The sequence below is a fragment of the Hyaena hyaena genome, unplaced genomic scaffold, assembly GCF_003009895.1.
Source record: "Hyaena hyaena isolate Hyena2069 unplaced genomic scaffold, ASM300989v1 scaffold_15, whole genome shotgun sequence".
NCBI classification, from domain to species: Eukaryota; Metazoa; Chordata; class Mammalia; order Carnivora; family Hyaenidae; genus Hyaena; species Hyaena hyaena.
The window spans coordinates 4245075-4268806 of NW_024080647.1; the positions used below are offsets into that span (position 1 = coordinate 4245075).

The following is a 23732-nucleotide window of genomic DNA, read 5'->3' on the forward strand; positions in this document are numbered from 1 at the left end:
GACGTGGAGCTCAAACCCACAAACGATGAGATCATGACCTGAGCCGAAGTCGGACGCTTAACTGACTGAGCCACCCAGGGTCCCCTTGCAGTGCCATTTTATTTTATTTTATGTTGTTATTTTATTTATTTTATTATTTTATTTTACTTTATTTTTTTCCTGAGAGAGAGAGAGAGAGAGACAGTATGAACAGGGGAGGGTCAGAGAGAGAGGGAGATACAGAATCTGAAACAGGCTCCAGGCTCTGAGCTAGCTGTTCGCACAGAGCCTGACGTGGGGCTCAAACCTACGAACTGTGAGATCATGACCTGAGCTGAAGCCAGATGCTTAACCAACTGAGCCACCCAGGCGCCCCCTGTAGTACCATTTTGAAAAGACACAGATATGAGCTGCTTTATTCTAGTGATTGGTTTATCGTTAGCACTTTCATATCCCTCTAATAAATTCTACAAAGTCTGTTATTAAAGTTTACATTAAACATTTATTGAAAATCCTCACTTGAATGTCCTACATGGGCCCCATATTAGACTAGACCAAGTTTTTCAAGATTACCAGTCTATTAGGGGATGCAAACACAAACATCAGGGCATCATAACAGAAGTGAGGTAGGTCCGGGCTAGCTGACACAAAAGGTGGTGGTGGCCTAGATGGATCTGGATGATCAAGTAGGAATTTGCCAGGAAGAATGAAAATTAAATCAAAATATCGACAAATGTGAAACAACTAGGGAGCTCTAGGAGTTGAGAAATCCCAAGCTTATTTTTCACATGTCTTTCTATGTATACCATTAAGTTCCACTAGGGTGAAGACTGCATATTTTGTTAACTATAATCAGCACCAACCATAATGTCTCATATATTTGGTGCTCCATACACTTTAAAACGAGTATCTTGTATGCCAGGTTAAGTTGTAATTTTATGCAGAAAGTAGTAGGGCATTATTAGAAGAGTATTAATCAGGAGAGTTAGGCATCATTAGATGTGTTTTATAGACTGTTGGGAAGGGAAGGCTCTGAGGAGAATGGAGGGAAACAGGACCAGAGGCCTAGTGTGGACATTTCTCCAGCACTTGCCCCTCTGTTTCCAACCTCATCACTTTGCTCCTTTTTCACTTTGCGCTTTGTCAGATCAGTTCTCGTCATAACAAACAACTCTGAATTCACACCCGGTCCACAGTAAACCAAAAGTTGGTCTTGCTGTTTCTAGTTCCCTTTGAGGCTTTGGTTCTGGGTGAGATGAGCAGCTTTTGCACAGAGAAATGCCATAACCTGACTTAAAATTTAAAAGGTCACTCAGGTTGCAGTGTAAGCGAACAGACTATAGAGAGGAACAAGGATGAAATCAGACACAGGCCTATTTAAAGATAACAGGTTGAACTAAGGTGATAGCAGTGGAAATGGGAGAGCAAATGGGTAGGTGTTTGCAAATCTGTCTGATCAAGAGTAGAAATCCCATGTTCTTTAATGCAGGAACGGTATTATAATGATGTCTATTAAGCCTATGTTAATTTATAAATTTAATACTGCTATAAGTTACCAAGAAATTTTTAAATTGAAAGTAGTCAAGTAGATTCTAAAATTTATATGAAAAAGTAAACAAGAATGATAAGCAAAATGACAGTGTACAGTCATATAGTGCTTATTCTGTGTCACTTTGTGTTCATTTAATGCAACAACTTGATGAGGTAGATGCTATTATCGCCCTTCTTATAAACTGAAGCCAGAGTGGTTAAGTAGCTTTCCCAAGGTAACATAACTAGTAAGTAACAGCCTGGATTTAACCCCAGGTAGTTCCAGAACCTCTCCATTTAGCTACAGTGAAAGAAGAATGAAGAGGGGCTGCCTCTTCTAATAAAAAAAATAGAAGGTCATGATCTCACTTTTCGTTGGGTTTGAGTCCTGTGTCAGGCTTTGTGTCTCCCTCTCTCTCTGTCCCTCTCCCACTCATGCTGTTTTTCTCTGTCTCAGTAATAAATAAACATTAAGAATTAAAAAAAAAAAAACTTGTGTGTACCAGTGCATGAATGAATGGACCAATGGAAAAGAAAAACCAGAAATATATATGAGAATTTAGTATTCGAAAAGAATGAAGCCAAATACATATGGTAATTTAGTACTGGAAAAGGTGATACTTCAAATTAGAAAGAATAATTAGTAAATGGTATTGACAACTGAGTATCTAGAAAATGTTACACCTTACCTAATAAATTTTAAGATAAAAATAGGAGTCTTTAGGGGCTCCTGAGTGGCTCAGTTGGTTAAGCATCCGATTCTTTTTTAATTTTTATTTTTTGACATTTATTCATTTTTGAGAGACACAGACAGAGCATGAGCAGGGAGGGGTGTACAGAGAGGGAGACACAGAATCTGAAGCAGGCTCCAGGCTCTGAGCTGTCAGCACAGAGCCTGATGTGGAGCTTGAACTCAGGGACCTGAAATCATGACCTGAGCCGAAGTTGGAAGGCATCTGACTGTTGATCTCAGGTCTGGGCCTCAGGGTCGTGTGTTCAAGCCCCATGTTGGGCTCTGCACTAGGTGTGAAGCCCACTTAAAAAAAAATTGAAGCCTTTAAATATTTTGTACAGTATCACAAAAAATGATACAAGTAAAATATACAACATTATAAAAAATCTCTGAGAAATACTAGAGGTCTCTTGGAAGATGGGGTCAGGCATTGATCTGTTCTCATGGTACAGACCTGGACTCTTACCCAAGGGGTCATCCATTATTGTTTGGAAAAGTGAAGATCTAAACATGTGATGCTGGGGCAATTAGACATCCAAAGAGGGGGGGTGGTGGAGAACTTCAACCTAAGTTTCACACTTTATATAAAAATTAACTCAGGGGGTGCCTATGTGGCTCAATCAGTTGAGCATCTGACTCCTGATTTCAGCTCAGGTCATGATCGCAGGGTTATGGGATTGAGCCTTGCATCCACACTCAGTGGAGCCTGCTTAAGCTTCTCTCTCTCTCTCCCTCTGCTCATCTCCTCAACTCACGTGCATGCTCTCTCTCTCTCAAAAAAATATACTCTATAAATTATATATATATAAATCATATGTATTTTTTATTAACTCAACATGGATCACAGACAAATATAAACCTCTAAAACTTTTAGAAAAAGTACAGGAGGAAATTTTCAGAATGTAGAACAAAGAGTTCTTTATCTGACTCCAAAAGAATGATCCATAAAAGGAAAAACTGCTAAGTTGAACTTCATTAAAATTAAGGACTTCTGTTCTATTAAAACAACAACAACAACAACAACAACAAACCCTATTAAGAGGATTAAAAGACAAGCTGTTAAAAATATTTGTAAGCCACATATCAAAGGACGTGTATCTAGAATACATAAAGAACTCTTAATATCAACAGTAAGAAAAACAATCCAGTTAGAAAATGGGCAAAAGATATGATCAGACATTCCAATGAAGAGGATATAAAGACAGCAAATAAGTATATGAAAAGATGTCCAACACTAGCCATTATGGAAGTGCAAATAAAATAAGAACTAGTAACAAATGATAGTGAGAATGCAAAGAAACTGGATCTCCCATATTGCTGGTGGGGCTGTAAAATGGTGCAGCCACTCTGGAAATAACTTGGCAATTTCTTTAAAACAAAACATGCAACTGGGGCGCCTGGATGGCTCAGTCAGTTAAGCATCTGACTCTTGATTTCAGCTCAGGTCATTATCTCACTGTTCATGAGATCGAGCTCCAAGTTGGGCTCTGCACAGACTGCACAGACCTGCTTGGGATCCTCTCTCTCTCCCTCTCTCTCTCTCTTTGGCCCTCCCCTGGCTCACACACACACACTCTCTGTCTCTCAAAATAAATAAACATTTAAAACAATAGTAATAAAAAACTAAACATGCAACTGCCATATGACCCTACAGTTGCACTCTTGGGCATTTATCCCAAAGGTTTTTATTTAATATAAAAACCTGTATGCAAATGTTTATAGCAACTTTATTCATGGTAACCCCAAAGTAGAAACAACCCAAATATCCTTCAATAATTGAATGATTTTAAAAAATGGTTTCATTTTAGGGGCGCCTGGCAGGCTCAGTTGGAGGAGCTTGTGACACTTGATCTTGGGGTCGTGAGTTCTAACCCCACGTTAGGCACAGACATTACTTAAACAAATAAAAACTTTTAAAAAAGTGATTTCATTTTATTCACACCTTTTTCGTACACTTTTTTAAAACAGGAACACCATTGATACAATACTCTGAGTCTCCAGAAAATTATGCTGTGTGAAAGCAGAGAATTCCAAAAGGTTGTGTAATGCATGATTCCATTTACATAACATTCTTGAAATGACAAAGTTATATAAAGAACAGTTTAGTGGTTGCCGGGGGGTGTGACTATAAAAGGGGAAATGAGGGATCCTGGAAGCTATGGAAAGGAAATGTTCTGTATCTTGACGTTATCAATGTCAATATCCGGGTTGTAATATTGTATTACAGTTTTGCAAGGTATTACCATTGGTAGAAACCGGGATGAAGAGTGCACATGATCTTTGTCTATTATTTCTTTTATAGTTTATTTTTGAGACACAGAGCATGAGCAGGGGAGGGACAGAGAGAGACAAAGAATCCAAAACAGGTTCCAGACTGAGCTGCCAGCACAGAACCCGATGTGGGGCTCGAACCCACGAACCGTGAGATCATGACCTGAGCCGAAGTTGGACACTTAACCAACTGAGCCATCCAGGTGCCCCTCTATTATTTCTTACAACTGCACATGAATCTACAATTATCTCAAAATAGTTTGATTTTAAGTATCTAATTGATTGGGTTTGGGGTGATGATGGGGTTCCAAGCGGACAGCCAAGAAGAAATTCTTGAAGACATCTTTGGTGCAAAAAGGTGATTTTATTAAGCATGGGACAGGACCCATGGGCAGAAAGGGCTCCACAGGGATTGTGACGGGTAACTGATTATATACCCTCAGGATGGGAGGGGGGTTAGGGACACATTAAGTCTCTAAGGAATTTTGGAAGCAAGGTTTCCAGGACCTTGAGGGCTAGCTGTTAGGAAAATGCTACTTATTACCGTTTAGTAAAACCTCTGTTAAGAGACCCTTCTGATGTACATCAGGGGGCCACAAGCTTTGATTAAGATTGCCAGCATATATCTTGGGGAAGTTGAGATAAAGGAGATTTCCAAAGGTAAGGAAATGTTTCATTTGCCTTAGTTTCCTACATCACCACGGCAAGCACTTAAACCCCTTTCCACCTTGGTTCCCATTGTTCTTAAGATGTGAGATCCTAGAATGCTATCATCTGTCCTCCTCCCAGGATTGCCAGCTCCCTTCAGGCTTTCTGTGCTCCATACGAGGGGGAGAACAAAGGCAAAAGGAAATGTAGAGAAAATTAAATTTCCTTACAACTTGCAGCCTGTTGACACGCAGATTATGACATTCCTCCAGGAACTCCCAACTGTCTTAATACTTCACTACAGGCAAAAAACAACCTTAGCTTGATAATAACCAGACCTCCAGGATACAGCAAATCCTCATTAACATATGAAAGTCCTTTTGGAGGGGCGCCTGGGTGTCTCAGTTTGTTGGACTCCGACTTCAGCTCAGGCCACGATCTTGTGGTTTGTGAGCTCCAGCCCTGAATTGGGCTCACTGCTGTCAGGACAGAGCCCACTTCTGAAGGGCTTTCTCTACCCCACTCAACTAATCGCTCTTCACAATCCCAGTATAGCTCTTTGAGCTCACGGGTCCTGTCCCATGCTTTAATGAAACCACCTTTACACGAAAAAACGTGTCAAGAATTCTTTCTTGACTGTTCACTCCAGGACCCCAACATCACATCACATCCATACTGGCATTCTTTCACCTCCCTGGCTTGGCCTAGTAGGGAGTTTTTTGCAAATGCTGCTCCTGATGGGGTTTGGAGTGACGGTGGGGTCTGGAGCCCACAGACAAGAATTCTTGAGACGTCTTTCGTGCAAAAAGGTGATTTTATTAAAGCACGGGGACAGGACCCATGGTCAGAAAGAGCTGCCTGGACCGTGAGGCGAGACTGGTTATATACTTGGGAGTTGGGGGAGGTAAGTTTCCAAAGGTCAAGAGGAAGTTTCCAAAGGAATTTTCATATTCTGAGAAAGACTCACAGGGTCCTGGAAGCCTAGTTATTGTCCAGCTAAGGCTGTTTTCCCTCTAGCAGTGCATTTATCAGACAGTTGGGAGTTCCTGGAGAAATGTTACACTCTGCCTGCCTCGACTATTTGCCAATGGGCTGCAGGTTAGAAGGAAATTTAATTTTATCTACCATTTCCTTCTGCCTTTATTTCCCACGTCAAGATGAAGACTCAAAACCTAGGACAGCTCGCTTAACTTCTTTGACTAAATCAAAATCTCCTTTATGCTCTTCTTACCCAGTGTTTTCCTCTTCGGTTGTACTTCCTCTTACTGCTGCACTTTTGCATTTGTTTGCACGACTACTTGATTAATATGTTTTCTTTACAAGGCAGGTAGTTCTAGGAGGAGGAGAACCCTATCCGTTAAACTGTTCTCAAGTCAGCTAGCTCCGCAAGAAGAATGCTCAGGAATAGTCAGGAATTGACGAACTGAAGGAATGCCGACCTACTGATGAGGTTCTCTGGGCCGGAAGCGTTCTATAGGCGTCGCGCGCGTAGTACGTCACTTCCCTCCACCCCTCTCTAGAGGAACCACTCAAATTCCTGTCACTTCTCTGATTCCCTCGGTCGTGGACATGGCTCTGCCGCCCTTTTTCGCCCCGGGTCGCCCAGGCCCGCCGCCCCCGCAGCCGCCGCCTCCCGCTCCCTTCGGCTGTCCACCACCGCCGCTGCCCTCCCCGGCTTTCCCGCCGCCTCTTCCCCAGCGGCCCGGCCCCTTTCCGGGGGCCTCCGCCCCCTTCTTCCAGCCCCCGCTGGCTCTGCAGCCCCAGGCCACCGGAGAAACCTCTCGCGGCGGTGGCGGCGGAGGCGTCTACTACCCGGTGCCGCCACCGCCGCTGCCTCCGCCGCCGCCCCAGTGCCGGCCCTTCCCGGGGACTGATGCTGGCGACCGGTCGCGGCCGCCGCCGCCAGGCCCCGGGCCGCCGTGGAGTCCCCGTTGGCCTGAGGCGCCGCCGCCGTCCGACGTACTGGGGGACGCGGCCCTGCAGCGCCTGCGCGACCGGCAGTGGCTAGAGGCGGTGTTCGGGACCCCGCGGCGGGCGGGCTGCCCTGTCCCTCCGCGCGCGCCCGCCGGGCCCAGCCTGGGCGAAGTGCGCGCGCGGTTGCGCGGAGCTCTGCGCCTGGTGCGACGGCTGCGCGACCTGGGCCAGGCCCTGCGCGAGGCCGAGGCTGACGGCGCGGCCTGGGTACTGCTGCATGCCCAGGCCGCGCCGCTGCGCGCGGAACTGGCTGAGAGACTGCGGCTGCTGACCCAGGCCGCCTATGTGGGTGAGGCGCGGCGGAGGCTGGAGCGGGTCCGGCGCCGCCGGCTTCGGCTTCGCGAGAGGGCGCGGGAACGCGAGGCCGAGCGGGAGGCGGAGGCCGCGCGAGCAGCGGAGCGCGAGCAGGAGATTGACCTCTGGAGGGTCAAGTGCGTGCAAGAGGTGGAGGAGAAGAAGCGGGTAAGAGCAGCAGAGGCGCAGACGCTGGGGGTAGTTCATGTCTGGAACCTGAAGGGCCGTGATGCTTTGCGCTGTCGTTTCCTAGAGCTAAGCCTTTTTCCTCAACTGCAAATTAAAAAGATAGCCAGCATTTACGACATCATATCCCTACATTGATTGCGTGTTAATAATGTATAATACAAAAGACGAATGCTCTAGGTGCACTACGAGGCCTGTAAACACAAAAGTGTAGGATTACATTGGCGCTGCGGGATGACAGACGCCCTGCCTCCTCCTACAGCGTCTGTCCGCTTACTAACATTCAGGCAAAGCCAACAAGAACCTGCGTCCTTGATTCTTACACTGGTCTGGCTGATTTTTTTAAAAAATATTTTTATTTATTTCTAGGAGAGAGAGAGACAGCGCGAGCAGGGGAGGGTCAGAGAGAGAGGGAGACACAGACTCTGAAATAGGCTCCAGGCTCTGAGCTGGCAGTCAGCACAGAGCCCAAAGAAGGGCAAGAACCCACGAACCGAGAGATCAAGACCTAAGAGAAAGTCGGACGCTAAACCGACTAAGCCACCCAGGCGCCCCTGGTCTGGCTGATTTTAAGAATTCAAAATCTAGAACGCCGTGGGGCCGTGATGCAAGGAACGTATACTCTAATTGGCTGATGGAGCAATAGTGACTTCTCCAGGATTCCTTTGTTAGGAGTTTTAAACCAGATATCCCCCGGTTGAACAGTGGTGTTTTTGAGTACTTGCCAAATACTAGGTACTACTCTAAATTCCTACATATACCAGATCTTTAATCCTTGTAACAACCTTGAGAAGTAAGTCATTTTACAGATTAGGAAATTGAGGCATAGAGAAGTTAATTTGCCAACAATCACACAACCGGTTCCTAGCCGTTTTACTCCTGATTTGAGCCCAAGTTGGCTGATTGCAAAGCCTCTTGATCTTAAACTCTTAAGTAGGGGCTGGGTGAAACTGGAAATTGATTAGATGGTTGTTTAAGGCATTCTCATTACTTCTGAGTGACTCTTGGTGCTTCCCCTGTTCCTTCACTCTCCAGCTAGTGTTTCCTCCTTCTCATACTCTGTGTCTGTTACTGCCTAGATTCCAGCATAACTCCCTCCAGAAATGTAGTGATGGCAGGCTTTGTTTCACACCTCCAGGAATATCAATGCTTTTAGGGAAAATACTTGGAGGCAACACTGTAATCTAAGGGAGTCTGTATCAGTTTCACAGACATTTAATAAGAACCCATTATGTGCCAGACCCCCTTGCTGGGTGCTGGCGATAGGGATGATTAGAATATAGCTCTTGTCCTTGAGGGGCTTAGAGCCTCATGGGGACCATGTCTATACAGCATGTTTGGGTTAGGGTTTCAACTGTAAGTGCTATTGGAACCTAGAAAATGAATATCTAATCCATTGGAAAATGGGGTAAGGGAAGGCGTTATGGATGAGCTAGGTACATCTGACCTTGAAGGAAATGTCAAAGCCAGGTGAAAGCAACAGGTGCAGTTCCAGGCAGAGAGTAGTTCAAGCAGAAAAAGGAAACTATATGGTGTGGTAATGGTGAAATTACAGGTACTTATTTGATAGACGGGTAGAGAGCTTTAGGCAAAAGGATCTTCCTTACCACCCACAGTGAGGGGATTGGAGACAGGGTCCTGTGAGTGGTGGTTTGAAGAAACAATTATTTCCTCTACATGTGAACCAACATAAGTATAGGATAGGGTCTTCAGTGTTTGAAAGGCCATCGTGTCACAAGATCGTTGGCACTTGAGAACACTCAAGTACAAGCTATATGTGTTGTGGGTCACTGACAGAATTGTAGAGTCCTGGGCCTTTCCAACTCTATTCCTTATCTACCCTTCTAGTCTGAATCTTTGGGGCCTGGGGTCTCCACTTGTAACAAGAGACCTCCAACTTAAAATAAGTTGCATGGGGATGTTCCTTGGACTACACTTTAAGAAACTCTGTGGAAGAAACGAAGATGAGCACCCACATGGAAGCTGCAGAGAGGATAATCCCTTGGCTGGACCAGTGTGGAGAGCAGTTGTGTACAGCGCAGGAAATTAGGATGTAGGTGCTGTGGAAACTTAGCCCTGGCACTAATCATCTGAAATCTCACTGGGGCAGCTGTTCTCTGCTGTGAGGTTGTTCCTTATACTAGGTTTCATAAACTCTCTTTCTTTTCCAGGAGCAGGAACTTAAAGCTGCTGCTGATGGTGTCTTATCTGAAGTGAGGAAGAAACAAGCAGACACCAAAAGAATGGTGGACATTCTTCGGGCCTTGGAGAAATTGAGGAAACTCAGGAAAGAGGCAGCAGCAAGGAAGGGTAACCATGGCTTTGCATTTCTTCTTGCATTTATTCCTCTGATACCCCACTCCTTCCCTTTCTTTACCCTAATACCCTCCCTCCCCCAAATTTTTGAAGGAAAAATGTTTGGTGATTATTTTCACCCAATAAGTTAACAAAATTTTGTCAGCAGTACTTCAGACCTTTGAAGCAGGAACCCTCAGAAGTTGTTCATATCTTGATTGACAAGGTTGAAAAGAGGCAGGTGTGGGAACCCACTGCACTGCCTTTCCCTTGATTCACCATTCCCCTCTCCCACCCAGGCATTCCTGGCCACTTTTCTGAGTGAGGTTGGCATGGCTAGCCACCTTTGCCCATGTGCCAAGGCAGAAGCTAGGTCTTCTAGAAGTCTTTACTAGGTGCTTCAGAAGGTGTTGAAAACTTGGCATGCTCCTTTAGATACATTTCAAACCTGAAACATTGATATTTTTGAAGGCATGACTGGTTGGACAGGGCAGGGAGCACCTTGCAGACTGCATGGATGTTCTCAGCTTACATGGGTGTCACTTTCGGATCAGAAAATCTCAGTGGTCTCCTCTTGCCTCTAGAGAGCACTGGTTTTCTAGAAGTTCCCTAGTTGTGCTTTGAACATTTGCCTGTCTTGATCTTTGCTTTTGCTGTTCTATTTGTGTGGAGGGCCTTTAGTCCCATCTTTGCCATTTTAAGCTCTCACTGTTCTTCAAAACTAAATACAGCTGCAGCGTCCTCCATCCTTACCCCATCTGGGCTGAGCTGATCTCCTGTTCCTTCTCACTTGTACCTAGTTTGGGCCACATACTGCTTTATTTATTAGGCTATAGGCCATTGATATTCACCAGGGACACCTGAAAGTACACACATTAGCAAGTACCATGGTAGCAAATTATTCCCTCGTGTGGTTTAAAATATAAATGAAAACTGTGAATCAGACCCTTAATAATTAAGTTTTATTGGGTTGTGATCATTGTGTATTCAGCCAAGCTCATTTACTAGCTAAGTGATTAGTTTTTGCATGCCAGCATTCAGAGTGATTGATTCAGAGTCAGGCCTCCGATGACCCCCAGAGCATATTCATGAGTCAAAGAGGAGTTTGCATCTACTGTGTCTACTACCCTTACCTCTTTTTTGCAAGAATGAAAACCTGAGGGCTACTATTTAATATTCCCCTACTGTATGTTCTCTGTCAGGGGAGTGGTCAGTAAACATTTACCAACTGAATTTACTAGCATAATTTCTCACTATTAGTCTTCCTCACTTTGGTCCAAAAGAAGGAAGAAATTTTGGAGGAATTGTGATCCATAAAAATAATCAGCTTCTGTGGAGTTAACAGGGTTAGATGTAAAATGATTTGGTAATTAGCAGCTAGTTGTGGTATATACTTAATACTTCTCCCTCAAGGTGTGTGTACCTCTAAACAATTGCTGAGAGAATGAGGCTGGATATGTAAGCAGGGCCGCGTTGCAAAGTGTCTTATGGGCCAGGCTAGACTTCTCACCTATGCTTGAAGCTGAAGGGAACCACTGAAAGATTTTAAGTAGAAAGTGAAATGACAACAGTGATTGGTGATGGCAGTGCAGAGAAAAGTTTGCAGCATCTAGGAGGGATTGAGAAAAGGAGAGAGACTAAGAAACCTGTTATAGTCTGGGCGCAGGTAATATGGGAGTGTGAACTAAGGGTCAGATGGTGACTTAGAGAAAAGTAAATGGATTTAAGAAAGGAATAAAGGAGAGAGGGAGTGTGTGTGTGTATAAATAAATAACTTGGGGAACTCAGCAATAGGAGGAGGAACAGACTTGGTGTTGACGAGTTCAGGCTGGGACCTGGTGAGTGTGAGGTGCCTGTTCATCAGCATGTAGCCATAAGTAGGGATGACCTTAAGGAAGTTGTATGGTGTGAGATGAGGGCCAAAAAGACAAAATCCTAGGTAATGTAAAAATCAAGATGGATAAACAGGTGGCTACAAGAGAGGTCAGAGAGATAGGAGGAAAAGGTAGGTCCCCTACTTCCTTCTGGAAAGTGGCAAATGCTTAGAGAGATTGTGTGATCTACAGCAGGTTACTTAAACTTCTCTTTGCCTTGATTTCATCATCTGTAAGAAGAGAATAATGATAGTACCTAAAGATTAAGAAACACCCATGGGAATTACTACTCAATAGATCATCAGTAACTTATGCTAGGTACATTTTTTTCAGTGAAATGGTATGGTTAGAAGCCAGATTAGACTTAGATTAAAGAGGGAGTAAGAGATAAGAAAAGCAAACAGTGAATTCAATTTATTAAAAGTTTGCCTGTGGGAGCACCTGGTTCAGTCGGTTCAGCATCCTACTCGTGATTTTGGCTCAGGTCATGATTCCAGGGTCGCCGGATCAAGCCCCGAGTCGGGCTCTGCTCTGAATGTGGAGCCTGCTTAAGATTCTCTCTCTCTTCCCCCTCTGCTGCTCTCCCCTGCTTGCATTCTCTTTAAAAAAAAAAAAGGCTTGCCTGTGAAGAAAGGAGTGAGCGGTTGCCTGGGTAGCCCAGTTGGTTAAGCATCTGACTTTGGCTTAGGTCATGATCACACAGTTAGTGAGCCTGAGACCCTCTTTGGATGAGCCCTACTTCTGTCTCCCCCCTTTCCCCTTCTCCCTTTCTGTCCCTCATGGGATTCTTTCTCTCTCTGCCCTTGCTCATTTGCACTCTCTCAATTTAAAAAAAAAAGGAGTGAGCAAGATCAGTGTCTGGTAGTGTGGAGGGGTGGAGTGGTACTGTTAGGGTTGTGGGGAAAATTTGAACATGTATAATTGCTGAGCGAAGGAGTGAGTAGATGGAGAGGGTCAGAGAGACGCAGGAAGGATATAGTTGATGGCTCAAAGTCCTGCAGAAGGTAGGAAGACTGATCCCAGGTGAAGGGATTAACTTAAGTGTAGAAGGATCTGTCTTCCACTGGAATGAAAATGAAGGAGACGAGGAGGGTTAGTAATGCAGATGAGTGAAATCGGGGGCCGAAAGTTAAGAGATTTCCAGCCTGCTAGCCTGTGTTCTCTAAGATAGGCTGGATGGTTTGCTGAGAGGCAGTAGAGAAGGAAGGCTTGAGGAGAGCAGTGAAGGTTTGAAATAACTGCTGTGAAGAATGAGTTGGAGCCAACTAGAGACCCCTGGGAGTGTGGTTGTAGGCAGGTGCTGTGGGCCCAGCTGATGTAGTTCTGTACTGGCACTCGGCTACAATATCAGTACTTCCCGGAGTACTCTGCAGCTGGTGGGTGAGCACAGAGCACAGGGCTCTTAGGGTTTTGCTTTATGGGTGAACACAAGTTTTGATGAAGACCAGTAGAAAAGCGAGTAGATTTGGATACATTCAATTGGAACTTTTAGTGAGGTTGACATCGTCTCTGGGGAGAAGGAGATAAGACTACCCAGAAGGTAGAAAGTCTTAGTTGGGGAAGAAAAGAATCGTGCTTAAGACTTTAGGGGTAGCAGGGTTTTGTTGATCATTCCAAGGCTCAGAGACTGGACAAAGCCCTAAGGTTGTGGGTGGCTAACGGGGAAGAAAGGAGAAGGTACTGGTATACAGGACCCGCAGGAACTGGATGGGTGGGTGGTGGAGGTGGAGGGAACCTCGACTATGCCAGGCAGCACACGGGGTCAAGGGGACGACTGGGCGAGGATTGCCATTTCTGGGGGAATGTGTCATGGCGATCAGAAGCGACCGATGAAAGGCTGAGGGAGGTGTGGGTTCATGGTGCAGGCCCAGCAGCCTGAGATGGGAAAAGGCCACTGCTACTCACGCGGTCTGGAGGCACTTTGGGGCTCATGCAGTGTCTATTTGCACCATACTGGCAGGTTTTAGTACTGTCTGGCCCTTTACAGGAAAGGTTTGCCAGTTGCTGGTCTAGGTAAAGAAATTAAACAAAGTCATGAAATTATTACGAAGCAACATAGTGACAGCTTCAACTCAGTGCATACAAGTTTTGTATGTACTCGGAAAATATTTGGCAGCTTAGCAGAAGATGGATTTGAGTTGTAGAGCGTCCATAGTTGGGAATGAGCGATTGGAGACCTGCTCAAACAAAGCAGTCATGAGAAAATGATCTGGAGAAATGTTAGCCTTGGAGGTGAGGCTAGGAAAGTGAATTCTGTAACCACTTAGTGGCAGTGGTTGAAGGAGAGAAGAAGCAGACCTCCGCAGGCCTTGATTAGCTCTTTTAGGAAGCAGTTTATTACCACATCTAGGCAATCTTGAAAGTACTCATGGACTTATCATATAGAAATAATTGGTAGAAGGAAAAAAATAAGATGCCCAAGAGTATTGATTGTAGCGGTATATGCTAACAGGACATTTGAAACAGCCCAAGTGTCCAGAAGTAGGGTGTTTGTTAAGTAAATTATGGTGCATTGAATTGATGAAACAGGATAGAGCCATTAAATAAATAATTACAAAGATTGGAAAAGAGTGTAGAGAATTAACCTGGAGCTATAAAAGTTACACATACTGTGTTGAACTATGCAAAGTTCCTAATGTATGGACAAAAATGACTTTCAGGACCAACAGGGGAAAATAAAAATGGTTGATTATGTTAGTGGGATTTGAATTTTTTCTTCCTTGTATCTGGTATTGTTAAAATGTTCCCATAATAAGTACATTTGCAAAGACTAACAGGATGGACTGCATCCATATCACTCTAGGATGAATCACCTAGCAGCTCCAGCAGCTTTTATATCATAGAGCCATGTGGGTATTGAGTGCACAACTGCAATCCACCCAAGTATTCATTAAATTTTAAAATACTCTCCTTAAGGGGCATCTGGGTGGCTCAGTCAGTTAAGTGTTTGACTTCGGCTCAGGTCATGATCTCAAAGTTCGTGGGTTCAAGCCCCGCATCCAACTCTGCACTGACAGCTCAGAGCCTGGAACCTGCTTCAGACTGTGTATCTTCCTCTCTCTCTCTGACCCTCCCCTGCTCGCACTCTCTCTGTCTCTCAAAAATAAACATTAAAAAAAATTTTTTTAATACTCTCCTTAAAAAATAAATATAAAGAAAAAAAATACAACATTTTTCTTTATGGAATTTTATGAAAAATTTCACATGTGCACAAAAATAGAACACCCAAAATACCCATAATCAGCTGTGATGCCACTGTCACACATACCAAAATTAGTAATTCTTTGGTGTCACCTAATAACTAGCCTGTAATCAAATTTTCACATTGTGGCTCTAGCTGTGTTGACCATCCTATTAGCTGACCTCGCAGTTAAATCAGGGTGACTAACCATCCCAGGTTTCCCAGGACGCTGAGCTTTCGGTACTAAAACTGGGAAAACTGAAATATTTGGTCATCCTACACTGAGCAGCAGACTGTGAGGTCAGTGTGTTTGATTTCGTGTATTTCTTCCTCATTATCCAAGTGTCATCTTCTCCCAGAACTTCAGACTTAGTCAGTGGGAAAATAGTTCATTACTTGGGTCTGGGAGACTGTACTGGGGGAATATCATAATGAAAAAGTATAAGATAGTTCCTCTCTTTAATGAGCTCACTGTCTAACCCAAGGATCAAAACCATTAGAAATAAACAAAATCAAAGGTTAAGTGGTATGATCCAGAAAGAGGACTTCGAGAAAGTCAGGGTGAGGTCAGATTAATTGGAGACTCAAGATCAAATTGAGCCTTGAAGACTGGTTAGAATTTATAAACCAAGCAAATTCATAATGTAAGTTAGACTTTGTGTCTGCTCGGTAGAACACATGTTTGGGGATAAAACGTTGTATCTAAAATGCTGTTTGGATCCTGCCTAGGGGTCTGTCCTCCAGCCTCAGCAGATGAGACTTTTGAGCATCATCTTCAGCGACTAAGAAAACTCATTAAAAAACGCTCTGAATTATATGAAGCTGAAGAGAGAGCCCTCAGAGTTATGTTGGAAGGAGAACAAGAGGAAGAGCGGAAAAGAGAATTTGAAAAGAAACAGAGGAAAGAAAAAGAGAAAATTTTACTTCAGAAGCGTGAAATTGAGTCCAAGTTATTTGGGGATCCAGGTAAGTTCTTTTGTAACCAGTGGAGAAAAGGAAGATACTAGATTGGCAGTTCTTTCCCTCATGGATGATCTCAACCTAAACTGAGATGGTAGGCAGCAAATAACACCTTCAAGATTTAAAATTCTAAACTGTGTGCTGTGGACAAAGATGAAACATTTGATCATATTGTTGTACTGTCGTAGTCAGCTTGCCTCTAGATACGAGATATGATGATGTGATAATGTGCCTTTTCTTTTTCAGATGAGTTCCCACTTGCACACCTCTTGCAACCCTTCCGACAGTATTACCTCCAAGCCGAGCACTCCCTGCCAGCACTCATCCAGATAAGGTCAGAGGGTGCTCTCCATGCCGCCTTCCCCTTAGCTAACCAGAAACACTTAACAGTGTTTATTTTGTTGAGGTCTATTGCTTTTTCTTTTCAAAAGTTCCTTAGAGGTTTGTATAAAGTTTTTAAGTTCTAAGGATGCCACATACATCTTTAGTCCTCAATCCTTGAGAAATAGATGTCTCTTTTAACAGGTGAAAAAACTGAAACTCAGGTTGTGATTTGCCCTTTGTATTACCTCATGCTATAGCTGTTATGTTGGTTTAAAGCATTGGCTTCCTTTTCCTAGTTCTCTGCTGCTGCTAAATAGACCAAGGAAGAGAAACCCTCCTTGTCTACTTGCCTGTGGAGACTGATTAAGTCCCATACTGACGTGTGAGTTCTTACGGGTCAGAGCCAAGAGAGCTAGGAACAGGGAGTCTCATCTTAATCTGCAGTTATTAATGAGCTGTGTAAAGTTCTCAACTCTCTGGGTCTCACTTTCCTCACCTGTAAAATGAAAATGGTGGACTAGAATGTGGCAGTAGTGCTCTTCCCAAAGGCAGTCTTGAGAAATCCATTTCTAAAACAGTTTGAATAAATGGGTTCTGTAGCCATAGGCAGTTTAAGTCTGTTATTGTCTGGAAGCACTTTGTTTCTAGATTCCCCAGAACATCTACTTGGGGCCTAGTGTTCTTCAAAGCCTAGTTTGACAATCACTGAACTAAGTCATCTATCAGGTTCCTTCCAAAACTCTAATGATGCTTTTTAGCATACCAAGTTTATATTCTGGGAAAAGTATATTTCTGGTTAATATAGAAGTTTTAGCTTTTATTTATTTATTTATCAAAAATTTTTTTTCTGAGAGAGAGTGGGGGAGGGGCAGAGAGGGGGGAGAGAGAGAATCCCAAGCAGGCTCTGCACTGTCAGTCCAGAGACCAACGTGGAGCTCTATCCCACAAACTGTGAGATCATGACCTGAGCTGATACTCAAGAGTCAGATGCTTAACCGACTGAGCCACCTAGGCACCCCCAAGTTTTAGCTTTTAAGTCCCAAGTACAGTTGATTCTCATTATTCATGGTAGCTATGTTCTATAAAGCTGCAGTGTTGAACTAGAGAATGCTGAACTGCTGCTTCTAAAGGAAATACAGGGTTAAGTTCCTGTGAGCCTCGGGCCACAACATTTTCATCAATCAATTAATACATAACATTGTTTTATATGTGTTTCTTTTAAAAAACAGTTTAATGTATATTGTTGATTCATTAACACTGAACTCATAGTTCATTATATAGCATTATAACTCCTGCCTCAACTTAGCTTTTCTAACATACATGTACTCACTAGAAGGCATATCCCACCCAGCCTTCTCGTTCTAGCTAGCACTACAGCAGTATACTTGGGGGCCATCTTAAATAGCAAAATCATAAATAAAAACACAAATATGTGAAAAATGCAGTACTAAATAGACTGCAAAGAGGACACTTTACAATATGAGGCTGAAAACAAGACAGTGTCACTGTATTTGACTTCAGTTGGGAATGTACCTGTCAGTGACTTAGATTTTTCACCACTCTGTGCATGTTGCTAATTGACCATGAAAACACCATCAGTAATGGTAATGAGGTTACACATAAATTTTAGTGAATAGGTAAATTTGCAAATAGGGAATCTGCAAATACTGAGGATCAACTGTATATTCATTATTTGGTTATCCGTAAGATCATAAGTTCTTTGCAGTTTTTTACCACTTTATATGTACATTTAAGAAAGACTGTCTTTTGCATATTGCCCAGAAATCAAGTTCTTCAGAGGACTGGTACATCAGTCCTTTGAAAGCTAAGTCCTGAAATAGAATATTTAGTTACTCAACATCTTGCTTGGAATAAAACAAATAAACAGTTTTTCTACAATGTTCTTATTAAGGCACGATTGGGATCAGTACCTGGTGCCATCTGATCATCCCAAAGGCAACGCCGTTCCCCAAGGATGGGTCCTTCCCCCGCTCCCCAGCAACGACATCTGGGCAACAGCCATTAAGCTGCATTAATAAAGATGCTCCAGGAGTATGGTCCGGCCAAGGCTCTTTCCAGCTCTAAATACTAGTGATGCCACCATCCTCTTGTGCTGTAGACTAAACCACAACCTCTAAACTCCATGTAGGCATTGCCCTACCCAGAAGTTACGTTTTCCCTGCGTGCTCTGTCCTGGCCAGAGTTGCCTCTTGAAACAGGAGTTTAATATCGTTCTTCAGGAAAAGGACCTAGGTGAACTGGGGTTATTACCACAGGAAGTGACCTTGGTTTACCGAATTTGCCTCTGTTTTGAAGGGGCTTGATTCAGAGTGACTTGTTAATTTACTCTTAACCTCCTTGTGTCGTGATGGGTAAGTACACTCCATACACTCAACACAAGTGTGCACGGGGTAGACTTAGCAGCCCTTACCCCAGTACTGAGTGTGAAGGCAAGCTTTGATACAAAACTTCTTTACCCTCCCTACCCAAAGAACCAGCTAACTTCTAGGAGGAAAGGTCAGAAATGCTTTATCTTTGGTTTTATGAAACCTACTTTTGGTGCAGCTTGAGAGGCTGCAGACTGGGCTGCCAGAAAAGCTCACAGCCTAGTCTGGTAGTCATGTGAACTTGGAAAACCTGTACCCATATTGGATTGTGTTTTAATGGATAATGACTGCATTTTCCCATGTTAGAAGGATCCTAAGAAAAACACCTGTTATTTAAGCTCCTGAAGATCTAGTTGTTCAGAATCCCCAATGACAGAAATTTATTTCCCTATGGGAGTGGGATCTTAATCTCCCTCAGTCACATTTTAGGGGCCGGTATAGCTGTGGAAATTTCTTAGGAACTCAAACTTTCAAAAACACCTTTATAGTTAAAGCTGGGAGGAAAGCAGATAAAAATAATAAAATTTATTTTTTTATGTTCATTAATAAATGCTGTTGTGCCTGGAAATGGTCAATCATAACATGTCAGGGTTTTTGTTTTGTTTTGCTCTTTGTCATTTATTGTGTTATTTATATTTCCGAAAAGCTAAATAAATATCCTTTTTACTTTTTAGTTTGAGCCTTTGCCCCTAAATTTGTTGCCTGCCAGATCACTACACACACTTTCACATTGATGAAACACGTTTTCACTCCAAAATGCAAATTTGTCAAATAGACATTTGCTAGAAGAAGGTGAATCTACAACACCAAACTTTGTGGAATCCAACTCTGGATAAGCAGGAAAGGACAACTTTGAAAATGATTTCATGTAGTTGGAAGCTCTGGGCTGCAAGTTGCTAACACCTATGTTCTTTTTCTGTTTAATCTGCGTTGTTAAATTTATGTATTATGCATTTCAGAGTTAACAGATAGGGTATGAGGGCCAGCACTCCAAAGTGTGTGTCTAAGCTCATAAACCTTAAAATCTGATGTGATTAGCCTCACATAACCCCATAGGACTGTGTGCCCTTTTGTTATAAATCTCCACCATTTGCTCTCTGATGAGATGCAGGAAGAGTAGAAATAAAAGATGAATTGTACAGTGTGTTCGGTGTCCAGGCAACCTTGTCACTAAGACACCTGCATTGATAGCACGAGCGTGAAGCAGGGATTCAGGGAACGAGGCAGCAGAACCCAAGAGGAAGGCATTTAACCTCAGATGGAAAAAACCATTCGCTTTTTCATTCAGCTTCTGCAAAGTTTTAATAAAGTGAACATTTTCATCATTTGTTTGGCTGTTTTGTAAGTTTTTCCTGGTTTATTGCCTTGCATGGTGGTGGTGGCAGCAGCCACTAGTACTTGTACTGTTGAGAATATGGACAGTGTCATTGTAATCTTTTCCCACAGTCTTCTTTTTTTTTTAATGTGGAAATGTTCAAGCATCCAAAAATAGAATAGTATAATGTTTTTCTGTATACCCATCATCTGGCTTCAGATAATTGTTAACTTATGGCCAATCTTGTTTCATCTGCAAGCCCACTACTCTGTAGACTATTTTGAAGCAAATCCCAGAAATCATATTACTTTATTAAGTATTTCAGTATGTAGGGCTCCAGACTGGGCATAGAATCTACTTAATAATAAAATTTTTTTTCAGTATGAAGCTCTAAAGGATATTTTAAAAACATAACCATGGTGCCATTATTTCACTGAAAGAAATGAATGGCTCCTTGATATCATCAGATACCCAGTGTTCAGATTTCCTTAGCTCATGTGTGTTTTACACTTTGCTCAAATTAAGATCTAGATGCAGTCTATACACTGTTGCTGGTTGGTAGGTCTGTTAAGTCTCTGATAATCCATAAGTCTTTCTTGCTTCCTCCTGTGTATTCTTGTACTCTCTCTCCCTTGAGATTTATTACTTGAAGAAATTTTTCCTGAAGTTTCCAGTCTTAATTTTGCTAATTGTGACCTTGTGATAGCATGTTCCTCTGTTTCCATATTTCCTATGATTTAGTGGTTAGAACTGTATTGCCCAGTATGATAGTTATGTATGGCTATTAGGCACTTGAAATGAGAGTTTAAAATGATGTTTGAATTGAGGTAACTATGACATATGTGGATCACGTTTTTGTTGGACAGCACTGATCAAGAATGCACACATTTTTTAACCACATATAGATTGGAGTTTTCTTAGAAAAATATTTCATACACCTGGTGAGTACTCCCTTCAGGAGGACTAATGTCTAGTTGTCTCTTTTTGTGATCATAGCAGCCATTGATAATCAAGACCTACATGCATTCATTGGGAGTTGCAAAATAGTGATAATTTAATTCTGCCATTCTTTCTTTAGTTACTAGCTGGAATACTTCTAAAAAGAGAAACATCCCCTCATCAACCATTTGGTTACCAGAGGGTACAATTTGTACAGAAAGGCAAACACATTTTTTCTTTATTTACTAGTTTTGAAAGTAATGAGCTGGTTCCCTAGAATTCCTCCAGAGGTAACCAGTGAGTTGTATTTTGAACTATCATTGTGAACTCAGATCTAACCATAATTGTCTTTCAACCCATTGTTATTATTTATCGATTGCCTCATCTTTGACCACTGGGAGCCTCTTTAACTTGGTTCCTGAATTCCCATTCAATTCCATTATTTTTGTTCCAAATTTGTCGTACATATTTCCTATCCCAAACCTGGAAATAGTCATGTATCTAATGACCCCTGGTTCCTCTTTAGTGGAAAAGGTAGTCATAGGCCACAATCTGCATGATAGGGGTGGTCATTGTTATTGCTGGTTCTTGTTAGTTGGTTTTTATGCTTTTCAGTCAGAACTAGGAATTACAGTTCTGTTGAGCCATCAGCCTTTTTCTAAATCATCCCTTTTTTATACCTATATTCCTTTTTTTAATATTTGCTTATTTTTGAGAGAGAGAATCCTACACAGTCTCCAAGCTGCTAATTTAGAGCCCAATGCAGGGCTTGAAACCACGAACCATGAGATCATGACATAGGCCGAAACCAAGAGTCGATGCTTAACCCACTGTGCCACCCAGATGCCCCTGTACCTATGTTCTTTTTATATTGAACATAAATTAAAATGAAAATAGAGAAACTCAAAGATGAACCAGAAATGTGTTGATTCATCACAACCTGTATATACAGGAATATGGTATATCTTTTTTCCCAATAGAGGAGACCCTGGGTTGGGAGATACTCTAACAAAAAGCATTTAATTTTAAGAAATTAGGTAAATACAAGAAAAATTAGAAAATGAAATAAAGAGGTTATATGTTAAATGCTAAGAGTGTTCAGCCTAAGTGGTTGAGTTTATGACGTCAAAGAATTTGCTACAAGCCAACGAACTTAATCACTAAACCCATTCATGTTCCTATGTCCATGTGACCTGTGCAGGAGTGTATCAAGAAGCTTAGCTGGGATTATACCATCTGTTGTAGCAATTCACTTCTACATGTTTTGTCCACAGGGAAGCTATCCTGGGAATCACAAGGTAAGTACAAAGTATTTCTTGTTCCATTCAAATAATATAGAATATATAGAAGGAATGTGAGTGCTGTGAAGTATTAGCAGTGATTACTTTAGGGACTAGTGATTTCATGAGGTGTTTCTGTTTTTTCTTTTAATGCTATAACCAATAAACTATTCCTGTATAATTAACTGTTAACTTTTTTTTTTTAAGTTGTTTGAGTTATCACTACACCCAACATGGGGCTCAAACTCTCGACCCCAAGATCAAGAGTCGTGTGCTGTTCTAGCTGAGCCAGACAGGTGTCCCGGACTGTTAACTTTTGGGTGTACCCCATACAGTAGTTCCTGACTTAGCACATCTGGCTATCTATGAAGAATTTGTTTCCAATGCAGGTTCTGTTTGCCTTTCGAATAAATTGAGTTTCTCATAGTCTCTGAAGCAAGGATTAAAGTCTTTGAGGCAGTTGGAGCTAGAGTACACAACTCTGAAGAGCAGTAGGCACCTCTCAACTTCATTAACTCATGCTTGCCATAATAGGGATACTAGGACTTAAACTGTGTTTTTGGGTAATGGTTTTTACCATTTGCCAGGAATGATATTAAGTTCTGGAGACATGAAAGGGAACAAAAAGACAGGATTCTTGCCCTCTTGGAATTAGAATTTAGAGCAGAAAAGCTTAAGTGTACAGATAATTAGTTGTGAAATGTGCTACAAAGAAAAAGTGATTAGTCATTTATATTTTCCATTGTTAAAGTATTTATTAAATGTCTGTTGAAGCTCAGATTAATTTGCTAACTACGAGGGCTATGATGGTGAGGAGGATAGATTAATATCCAATTAATTGATCCAGCAATCATAAAAAAATGTACTGAATGCTTTGAAGGAAAGATATGGTTCTATACGATTAGACCCTTTTTTCTTTTTTAATGTTTCTTTATTTTGAGAGAGAGTGCAAGTGGGAGAGGGACAGAGAGACTGTGAGTCGATCCAAAGGAGACTCCAGGCTCCAAGTTGTCAGCGCAGAACCTGATGCAGGGCTCAGATCCACAAACCGCAAGATCATGACCTGAGCCAAAGTTGAATGCTTAACCAACTGAGCCACCCAGGTGCCGATAGGCCCTTTGAAGTCTTAAAAGCCACTGTACTGGGTAGATCTATCCAAGTTTGGGAGGGCAGATCAGGAAAAGCTTTTTTTTTTTTTTTAAATTTAAATTTTAATTAGTTAACATACTGGCTTCAGGAGTAGAATTCAGTGATTAATCACATCACCCAGTGTTCATCACAAGTGCCCTCCTTAGTACCCATCACCCATCTAGCCCATCTCCCACCCACCTCTCTCCATCAACCCAGAGTTTGTTCCCTATCATTAAGAGTGTCTTGTGGTTTGTTTCCCTCTCGTTTCTTTTTCCTCCCCTTCCCATATGTTCGTTTGTTTTGTTTGTTAAATTCCATATATGAGTGAAATCATATTGTATTTGTCTTTCTCTGATTGACTTATTTAGCTTAACATAATAACATTCTATCCTCATCCACATCATATCAAATGGCAAGATTTCATTCTTTTT

General features: G+C 42.3%; 1 protein-coding gene across 1 annotated transcript; it reads left to right on the forward strand.

Annotated features, from left to right (window-relative positions):
• Positions 1-6690: 6690 nt before the first annotated feature.
• PDCD7 (programmed cell death 7) lies at positions 6691-19780 on the forward strand. Its single transcript, XM_039220281.1, has 5 exons — positions 6691-7597; positions 9787-9925; positions 15695-15931; positions 16172-16259; positions 18162-19780. Exons 1-5 carry the CDS (start codon positions 6731-6733, stop codon positions 18283-18285), a joined length of 1455 nt encoding a protein of 484 aa, XP_039076212.1. The 5' UTR covers positions 6691-6730; the 3' UTR covers positions 18286-19780.
• Positions 19781-23732: the final 3952 nt, after the last annotated feature.

What these genes read in the sequence shown, in the direction of transcription:
- PDCD7 (XM_039220281.1), top strand. Translation starts at nt 6,731, where the DNA reads ATGGCTCTGCCGCCCTTTTTCGCCCCGGGTCGCCCAGGCCCGCCGCCC. An exon ending in AGGTGGAGGAGAAGAAGCGG is followed by an intron (nt 7,598 to 9,786) that starts GTAAGAGCAGCA and finishes TTTCTTTTCCAG; the next exon opens with GAGCAGGAACTTAAAGCTGC. An exon ending in AGAGGCAGCAGCAAGGAAGG is followed by an intron (nt 9,926 to 15,694) that starts GTAACCATGGCT and finishes GATCCTGCCTAG; the next exon opens with GGGTCTGTCCTCCAGCCTCA.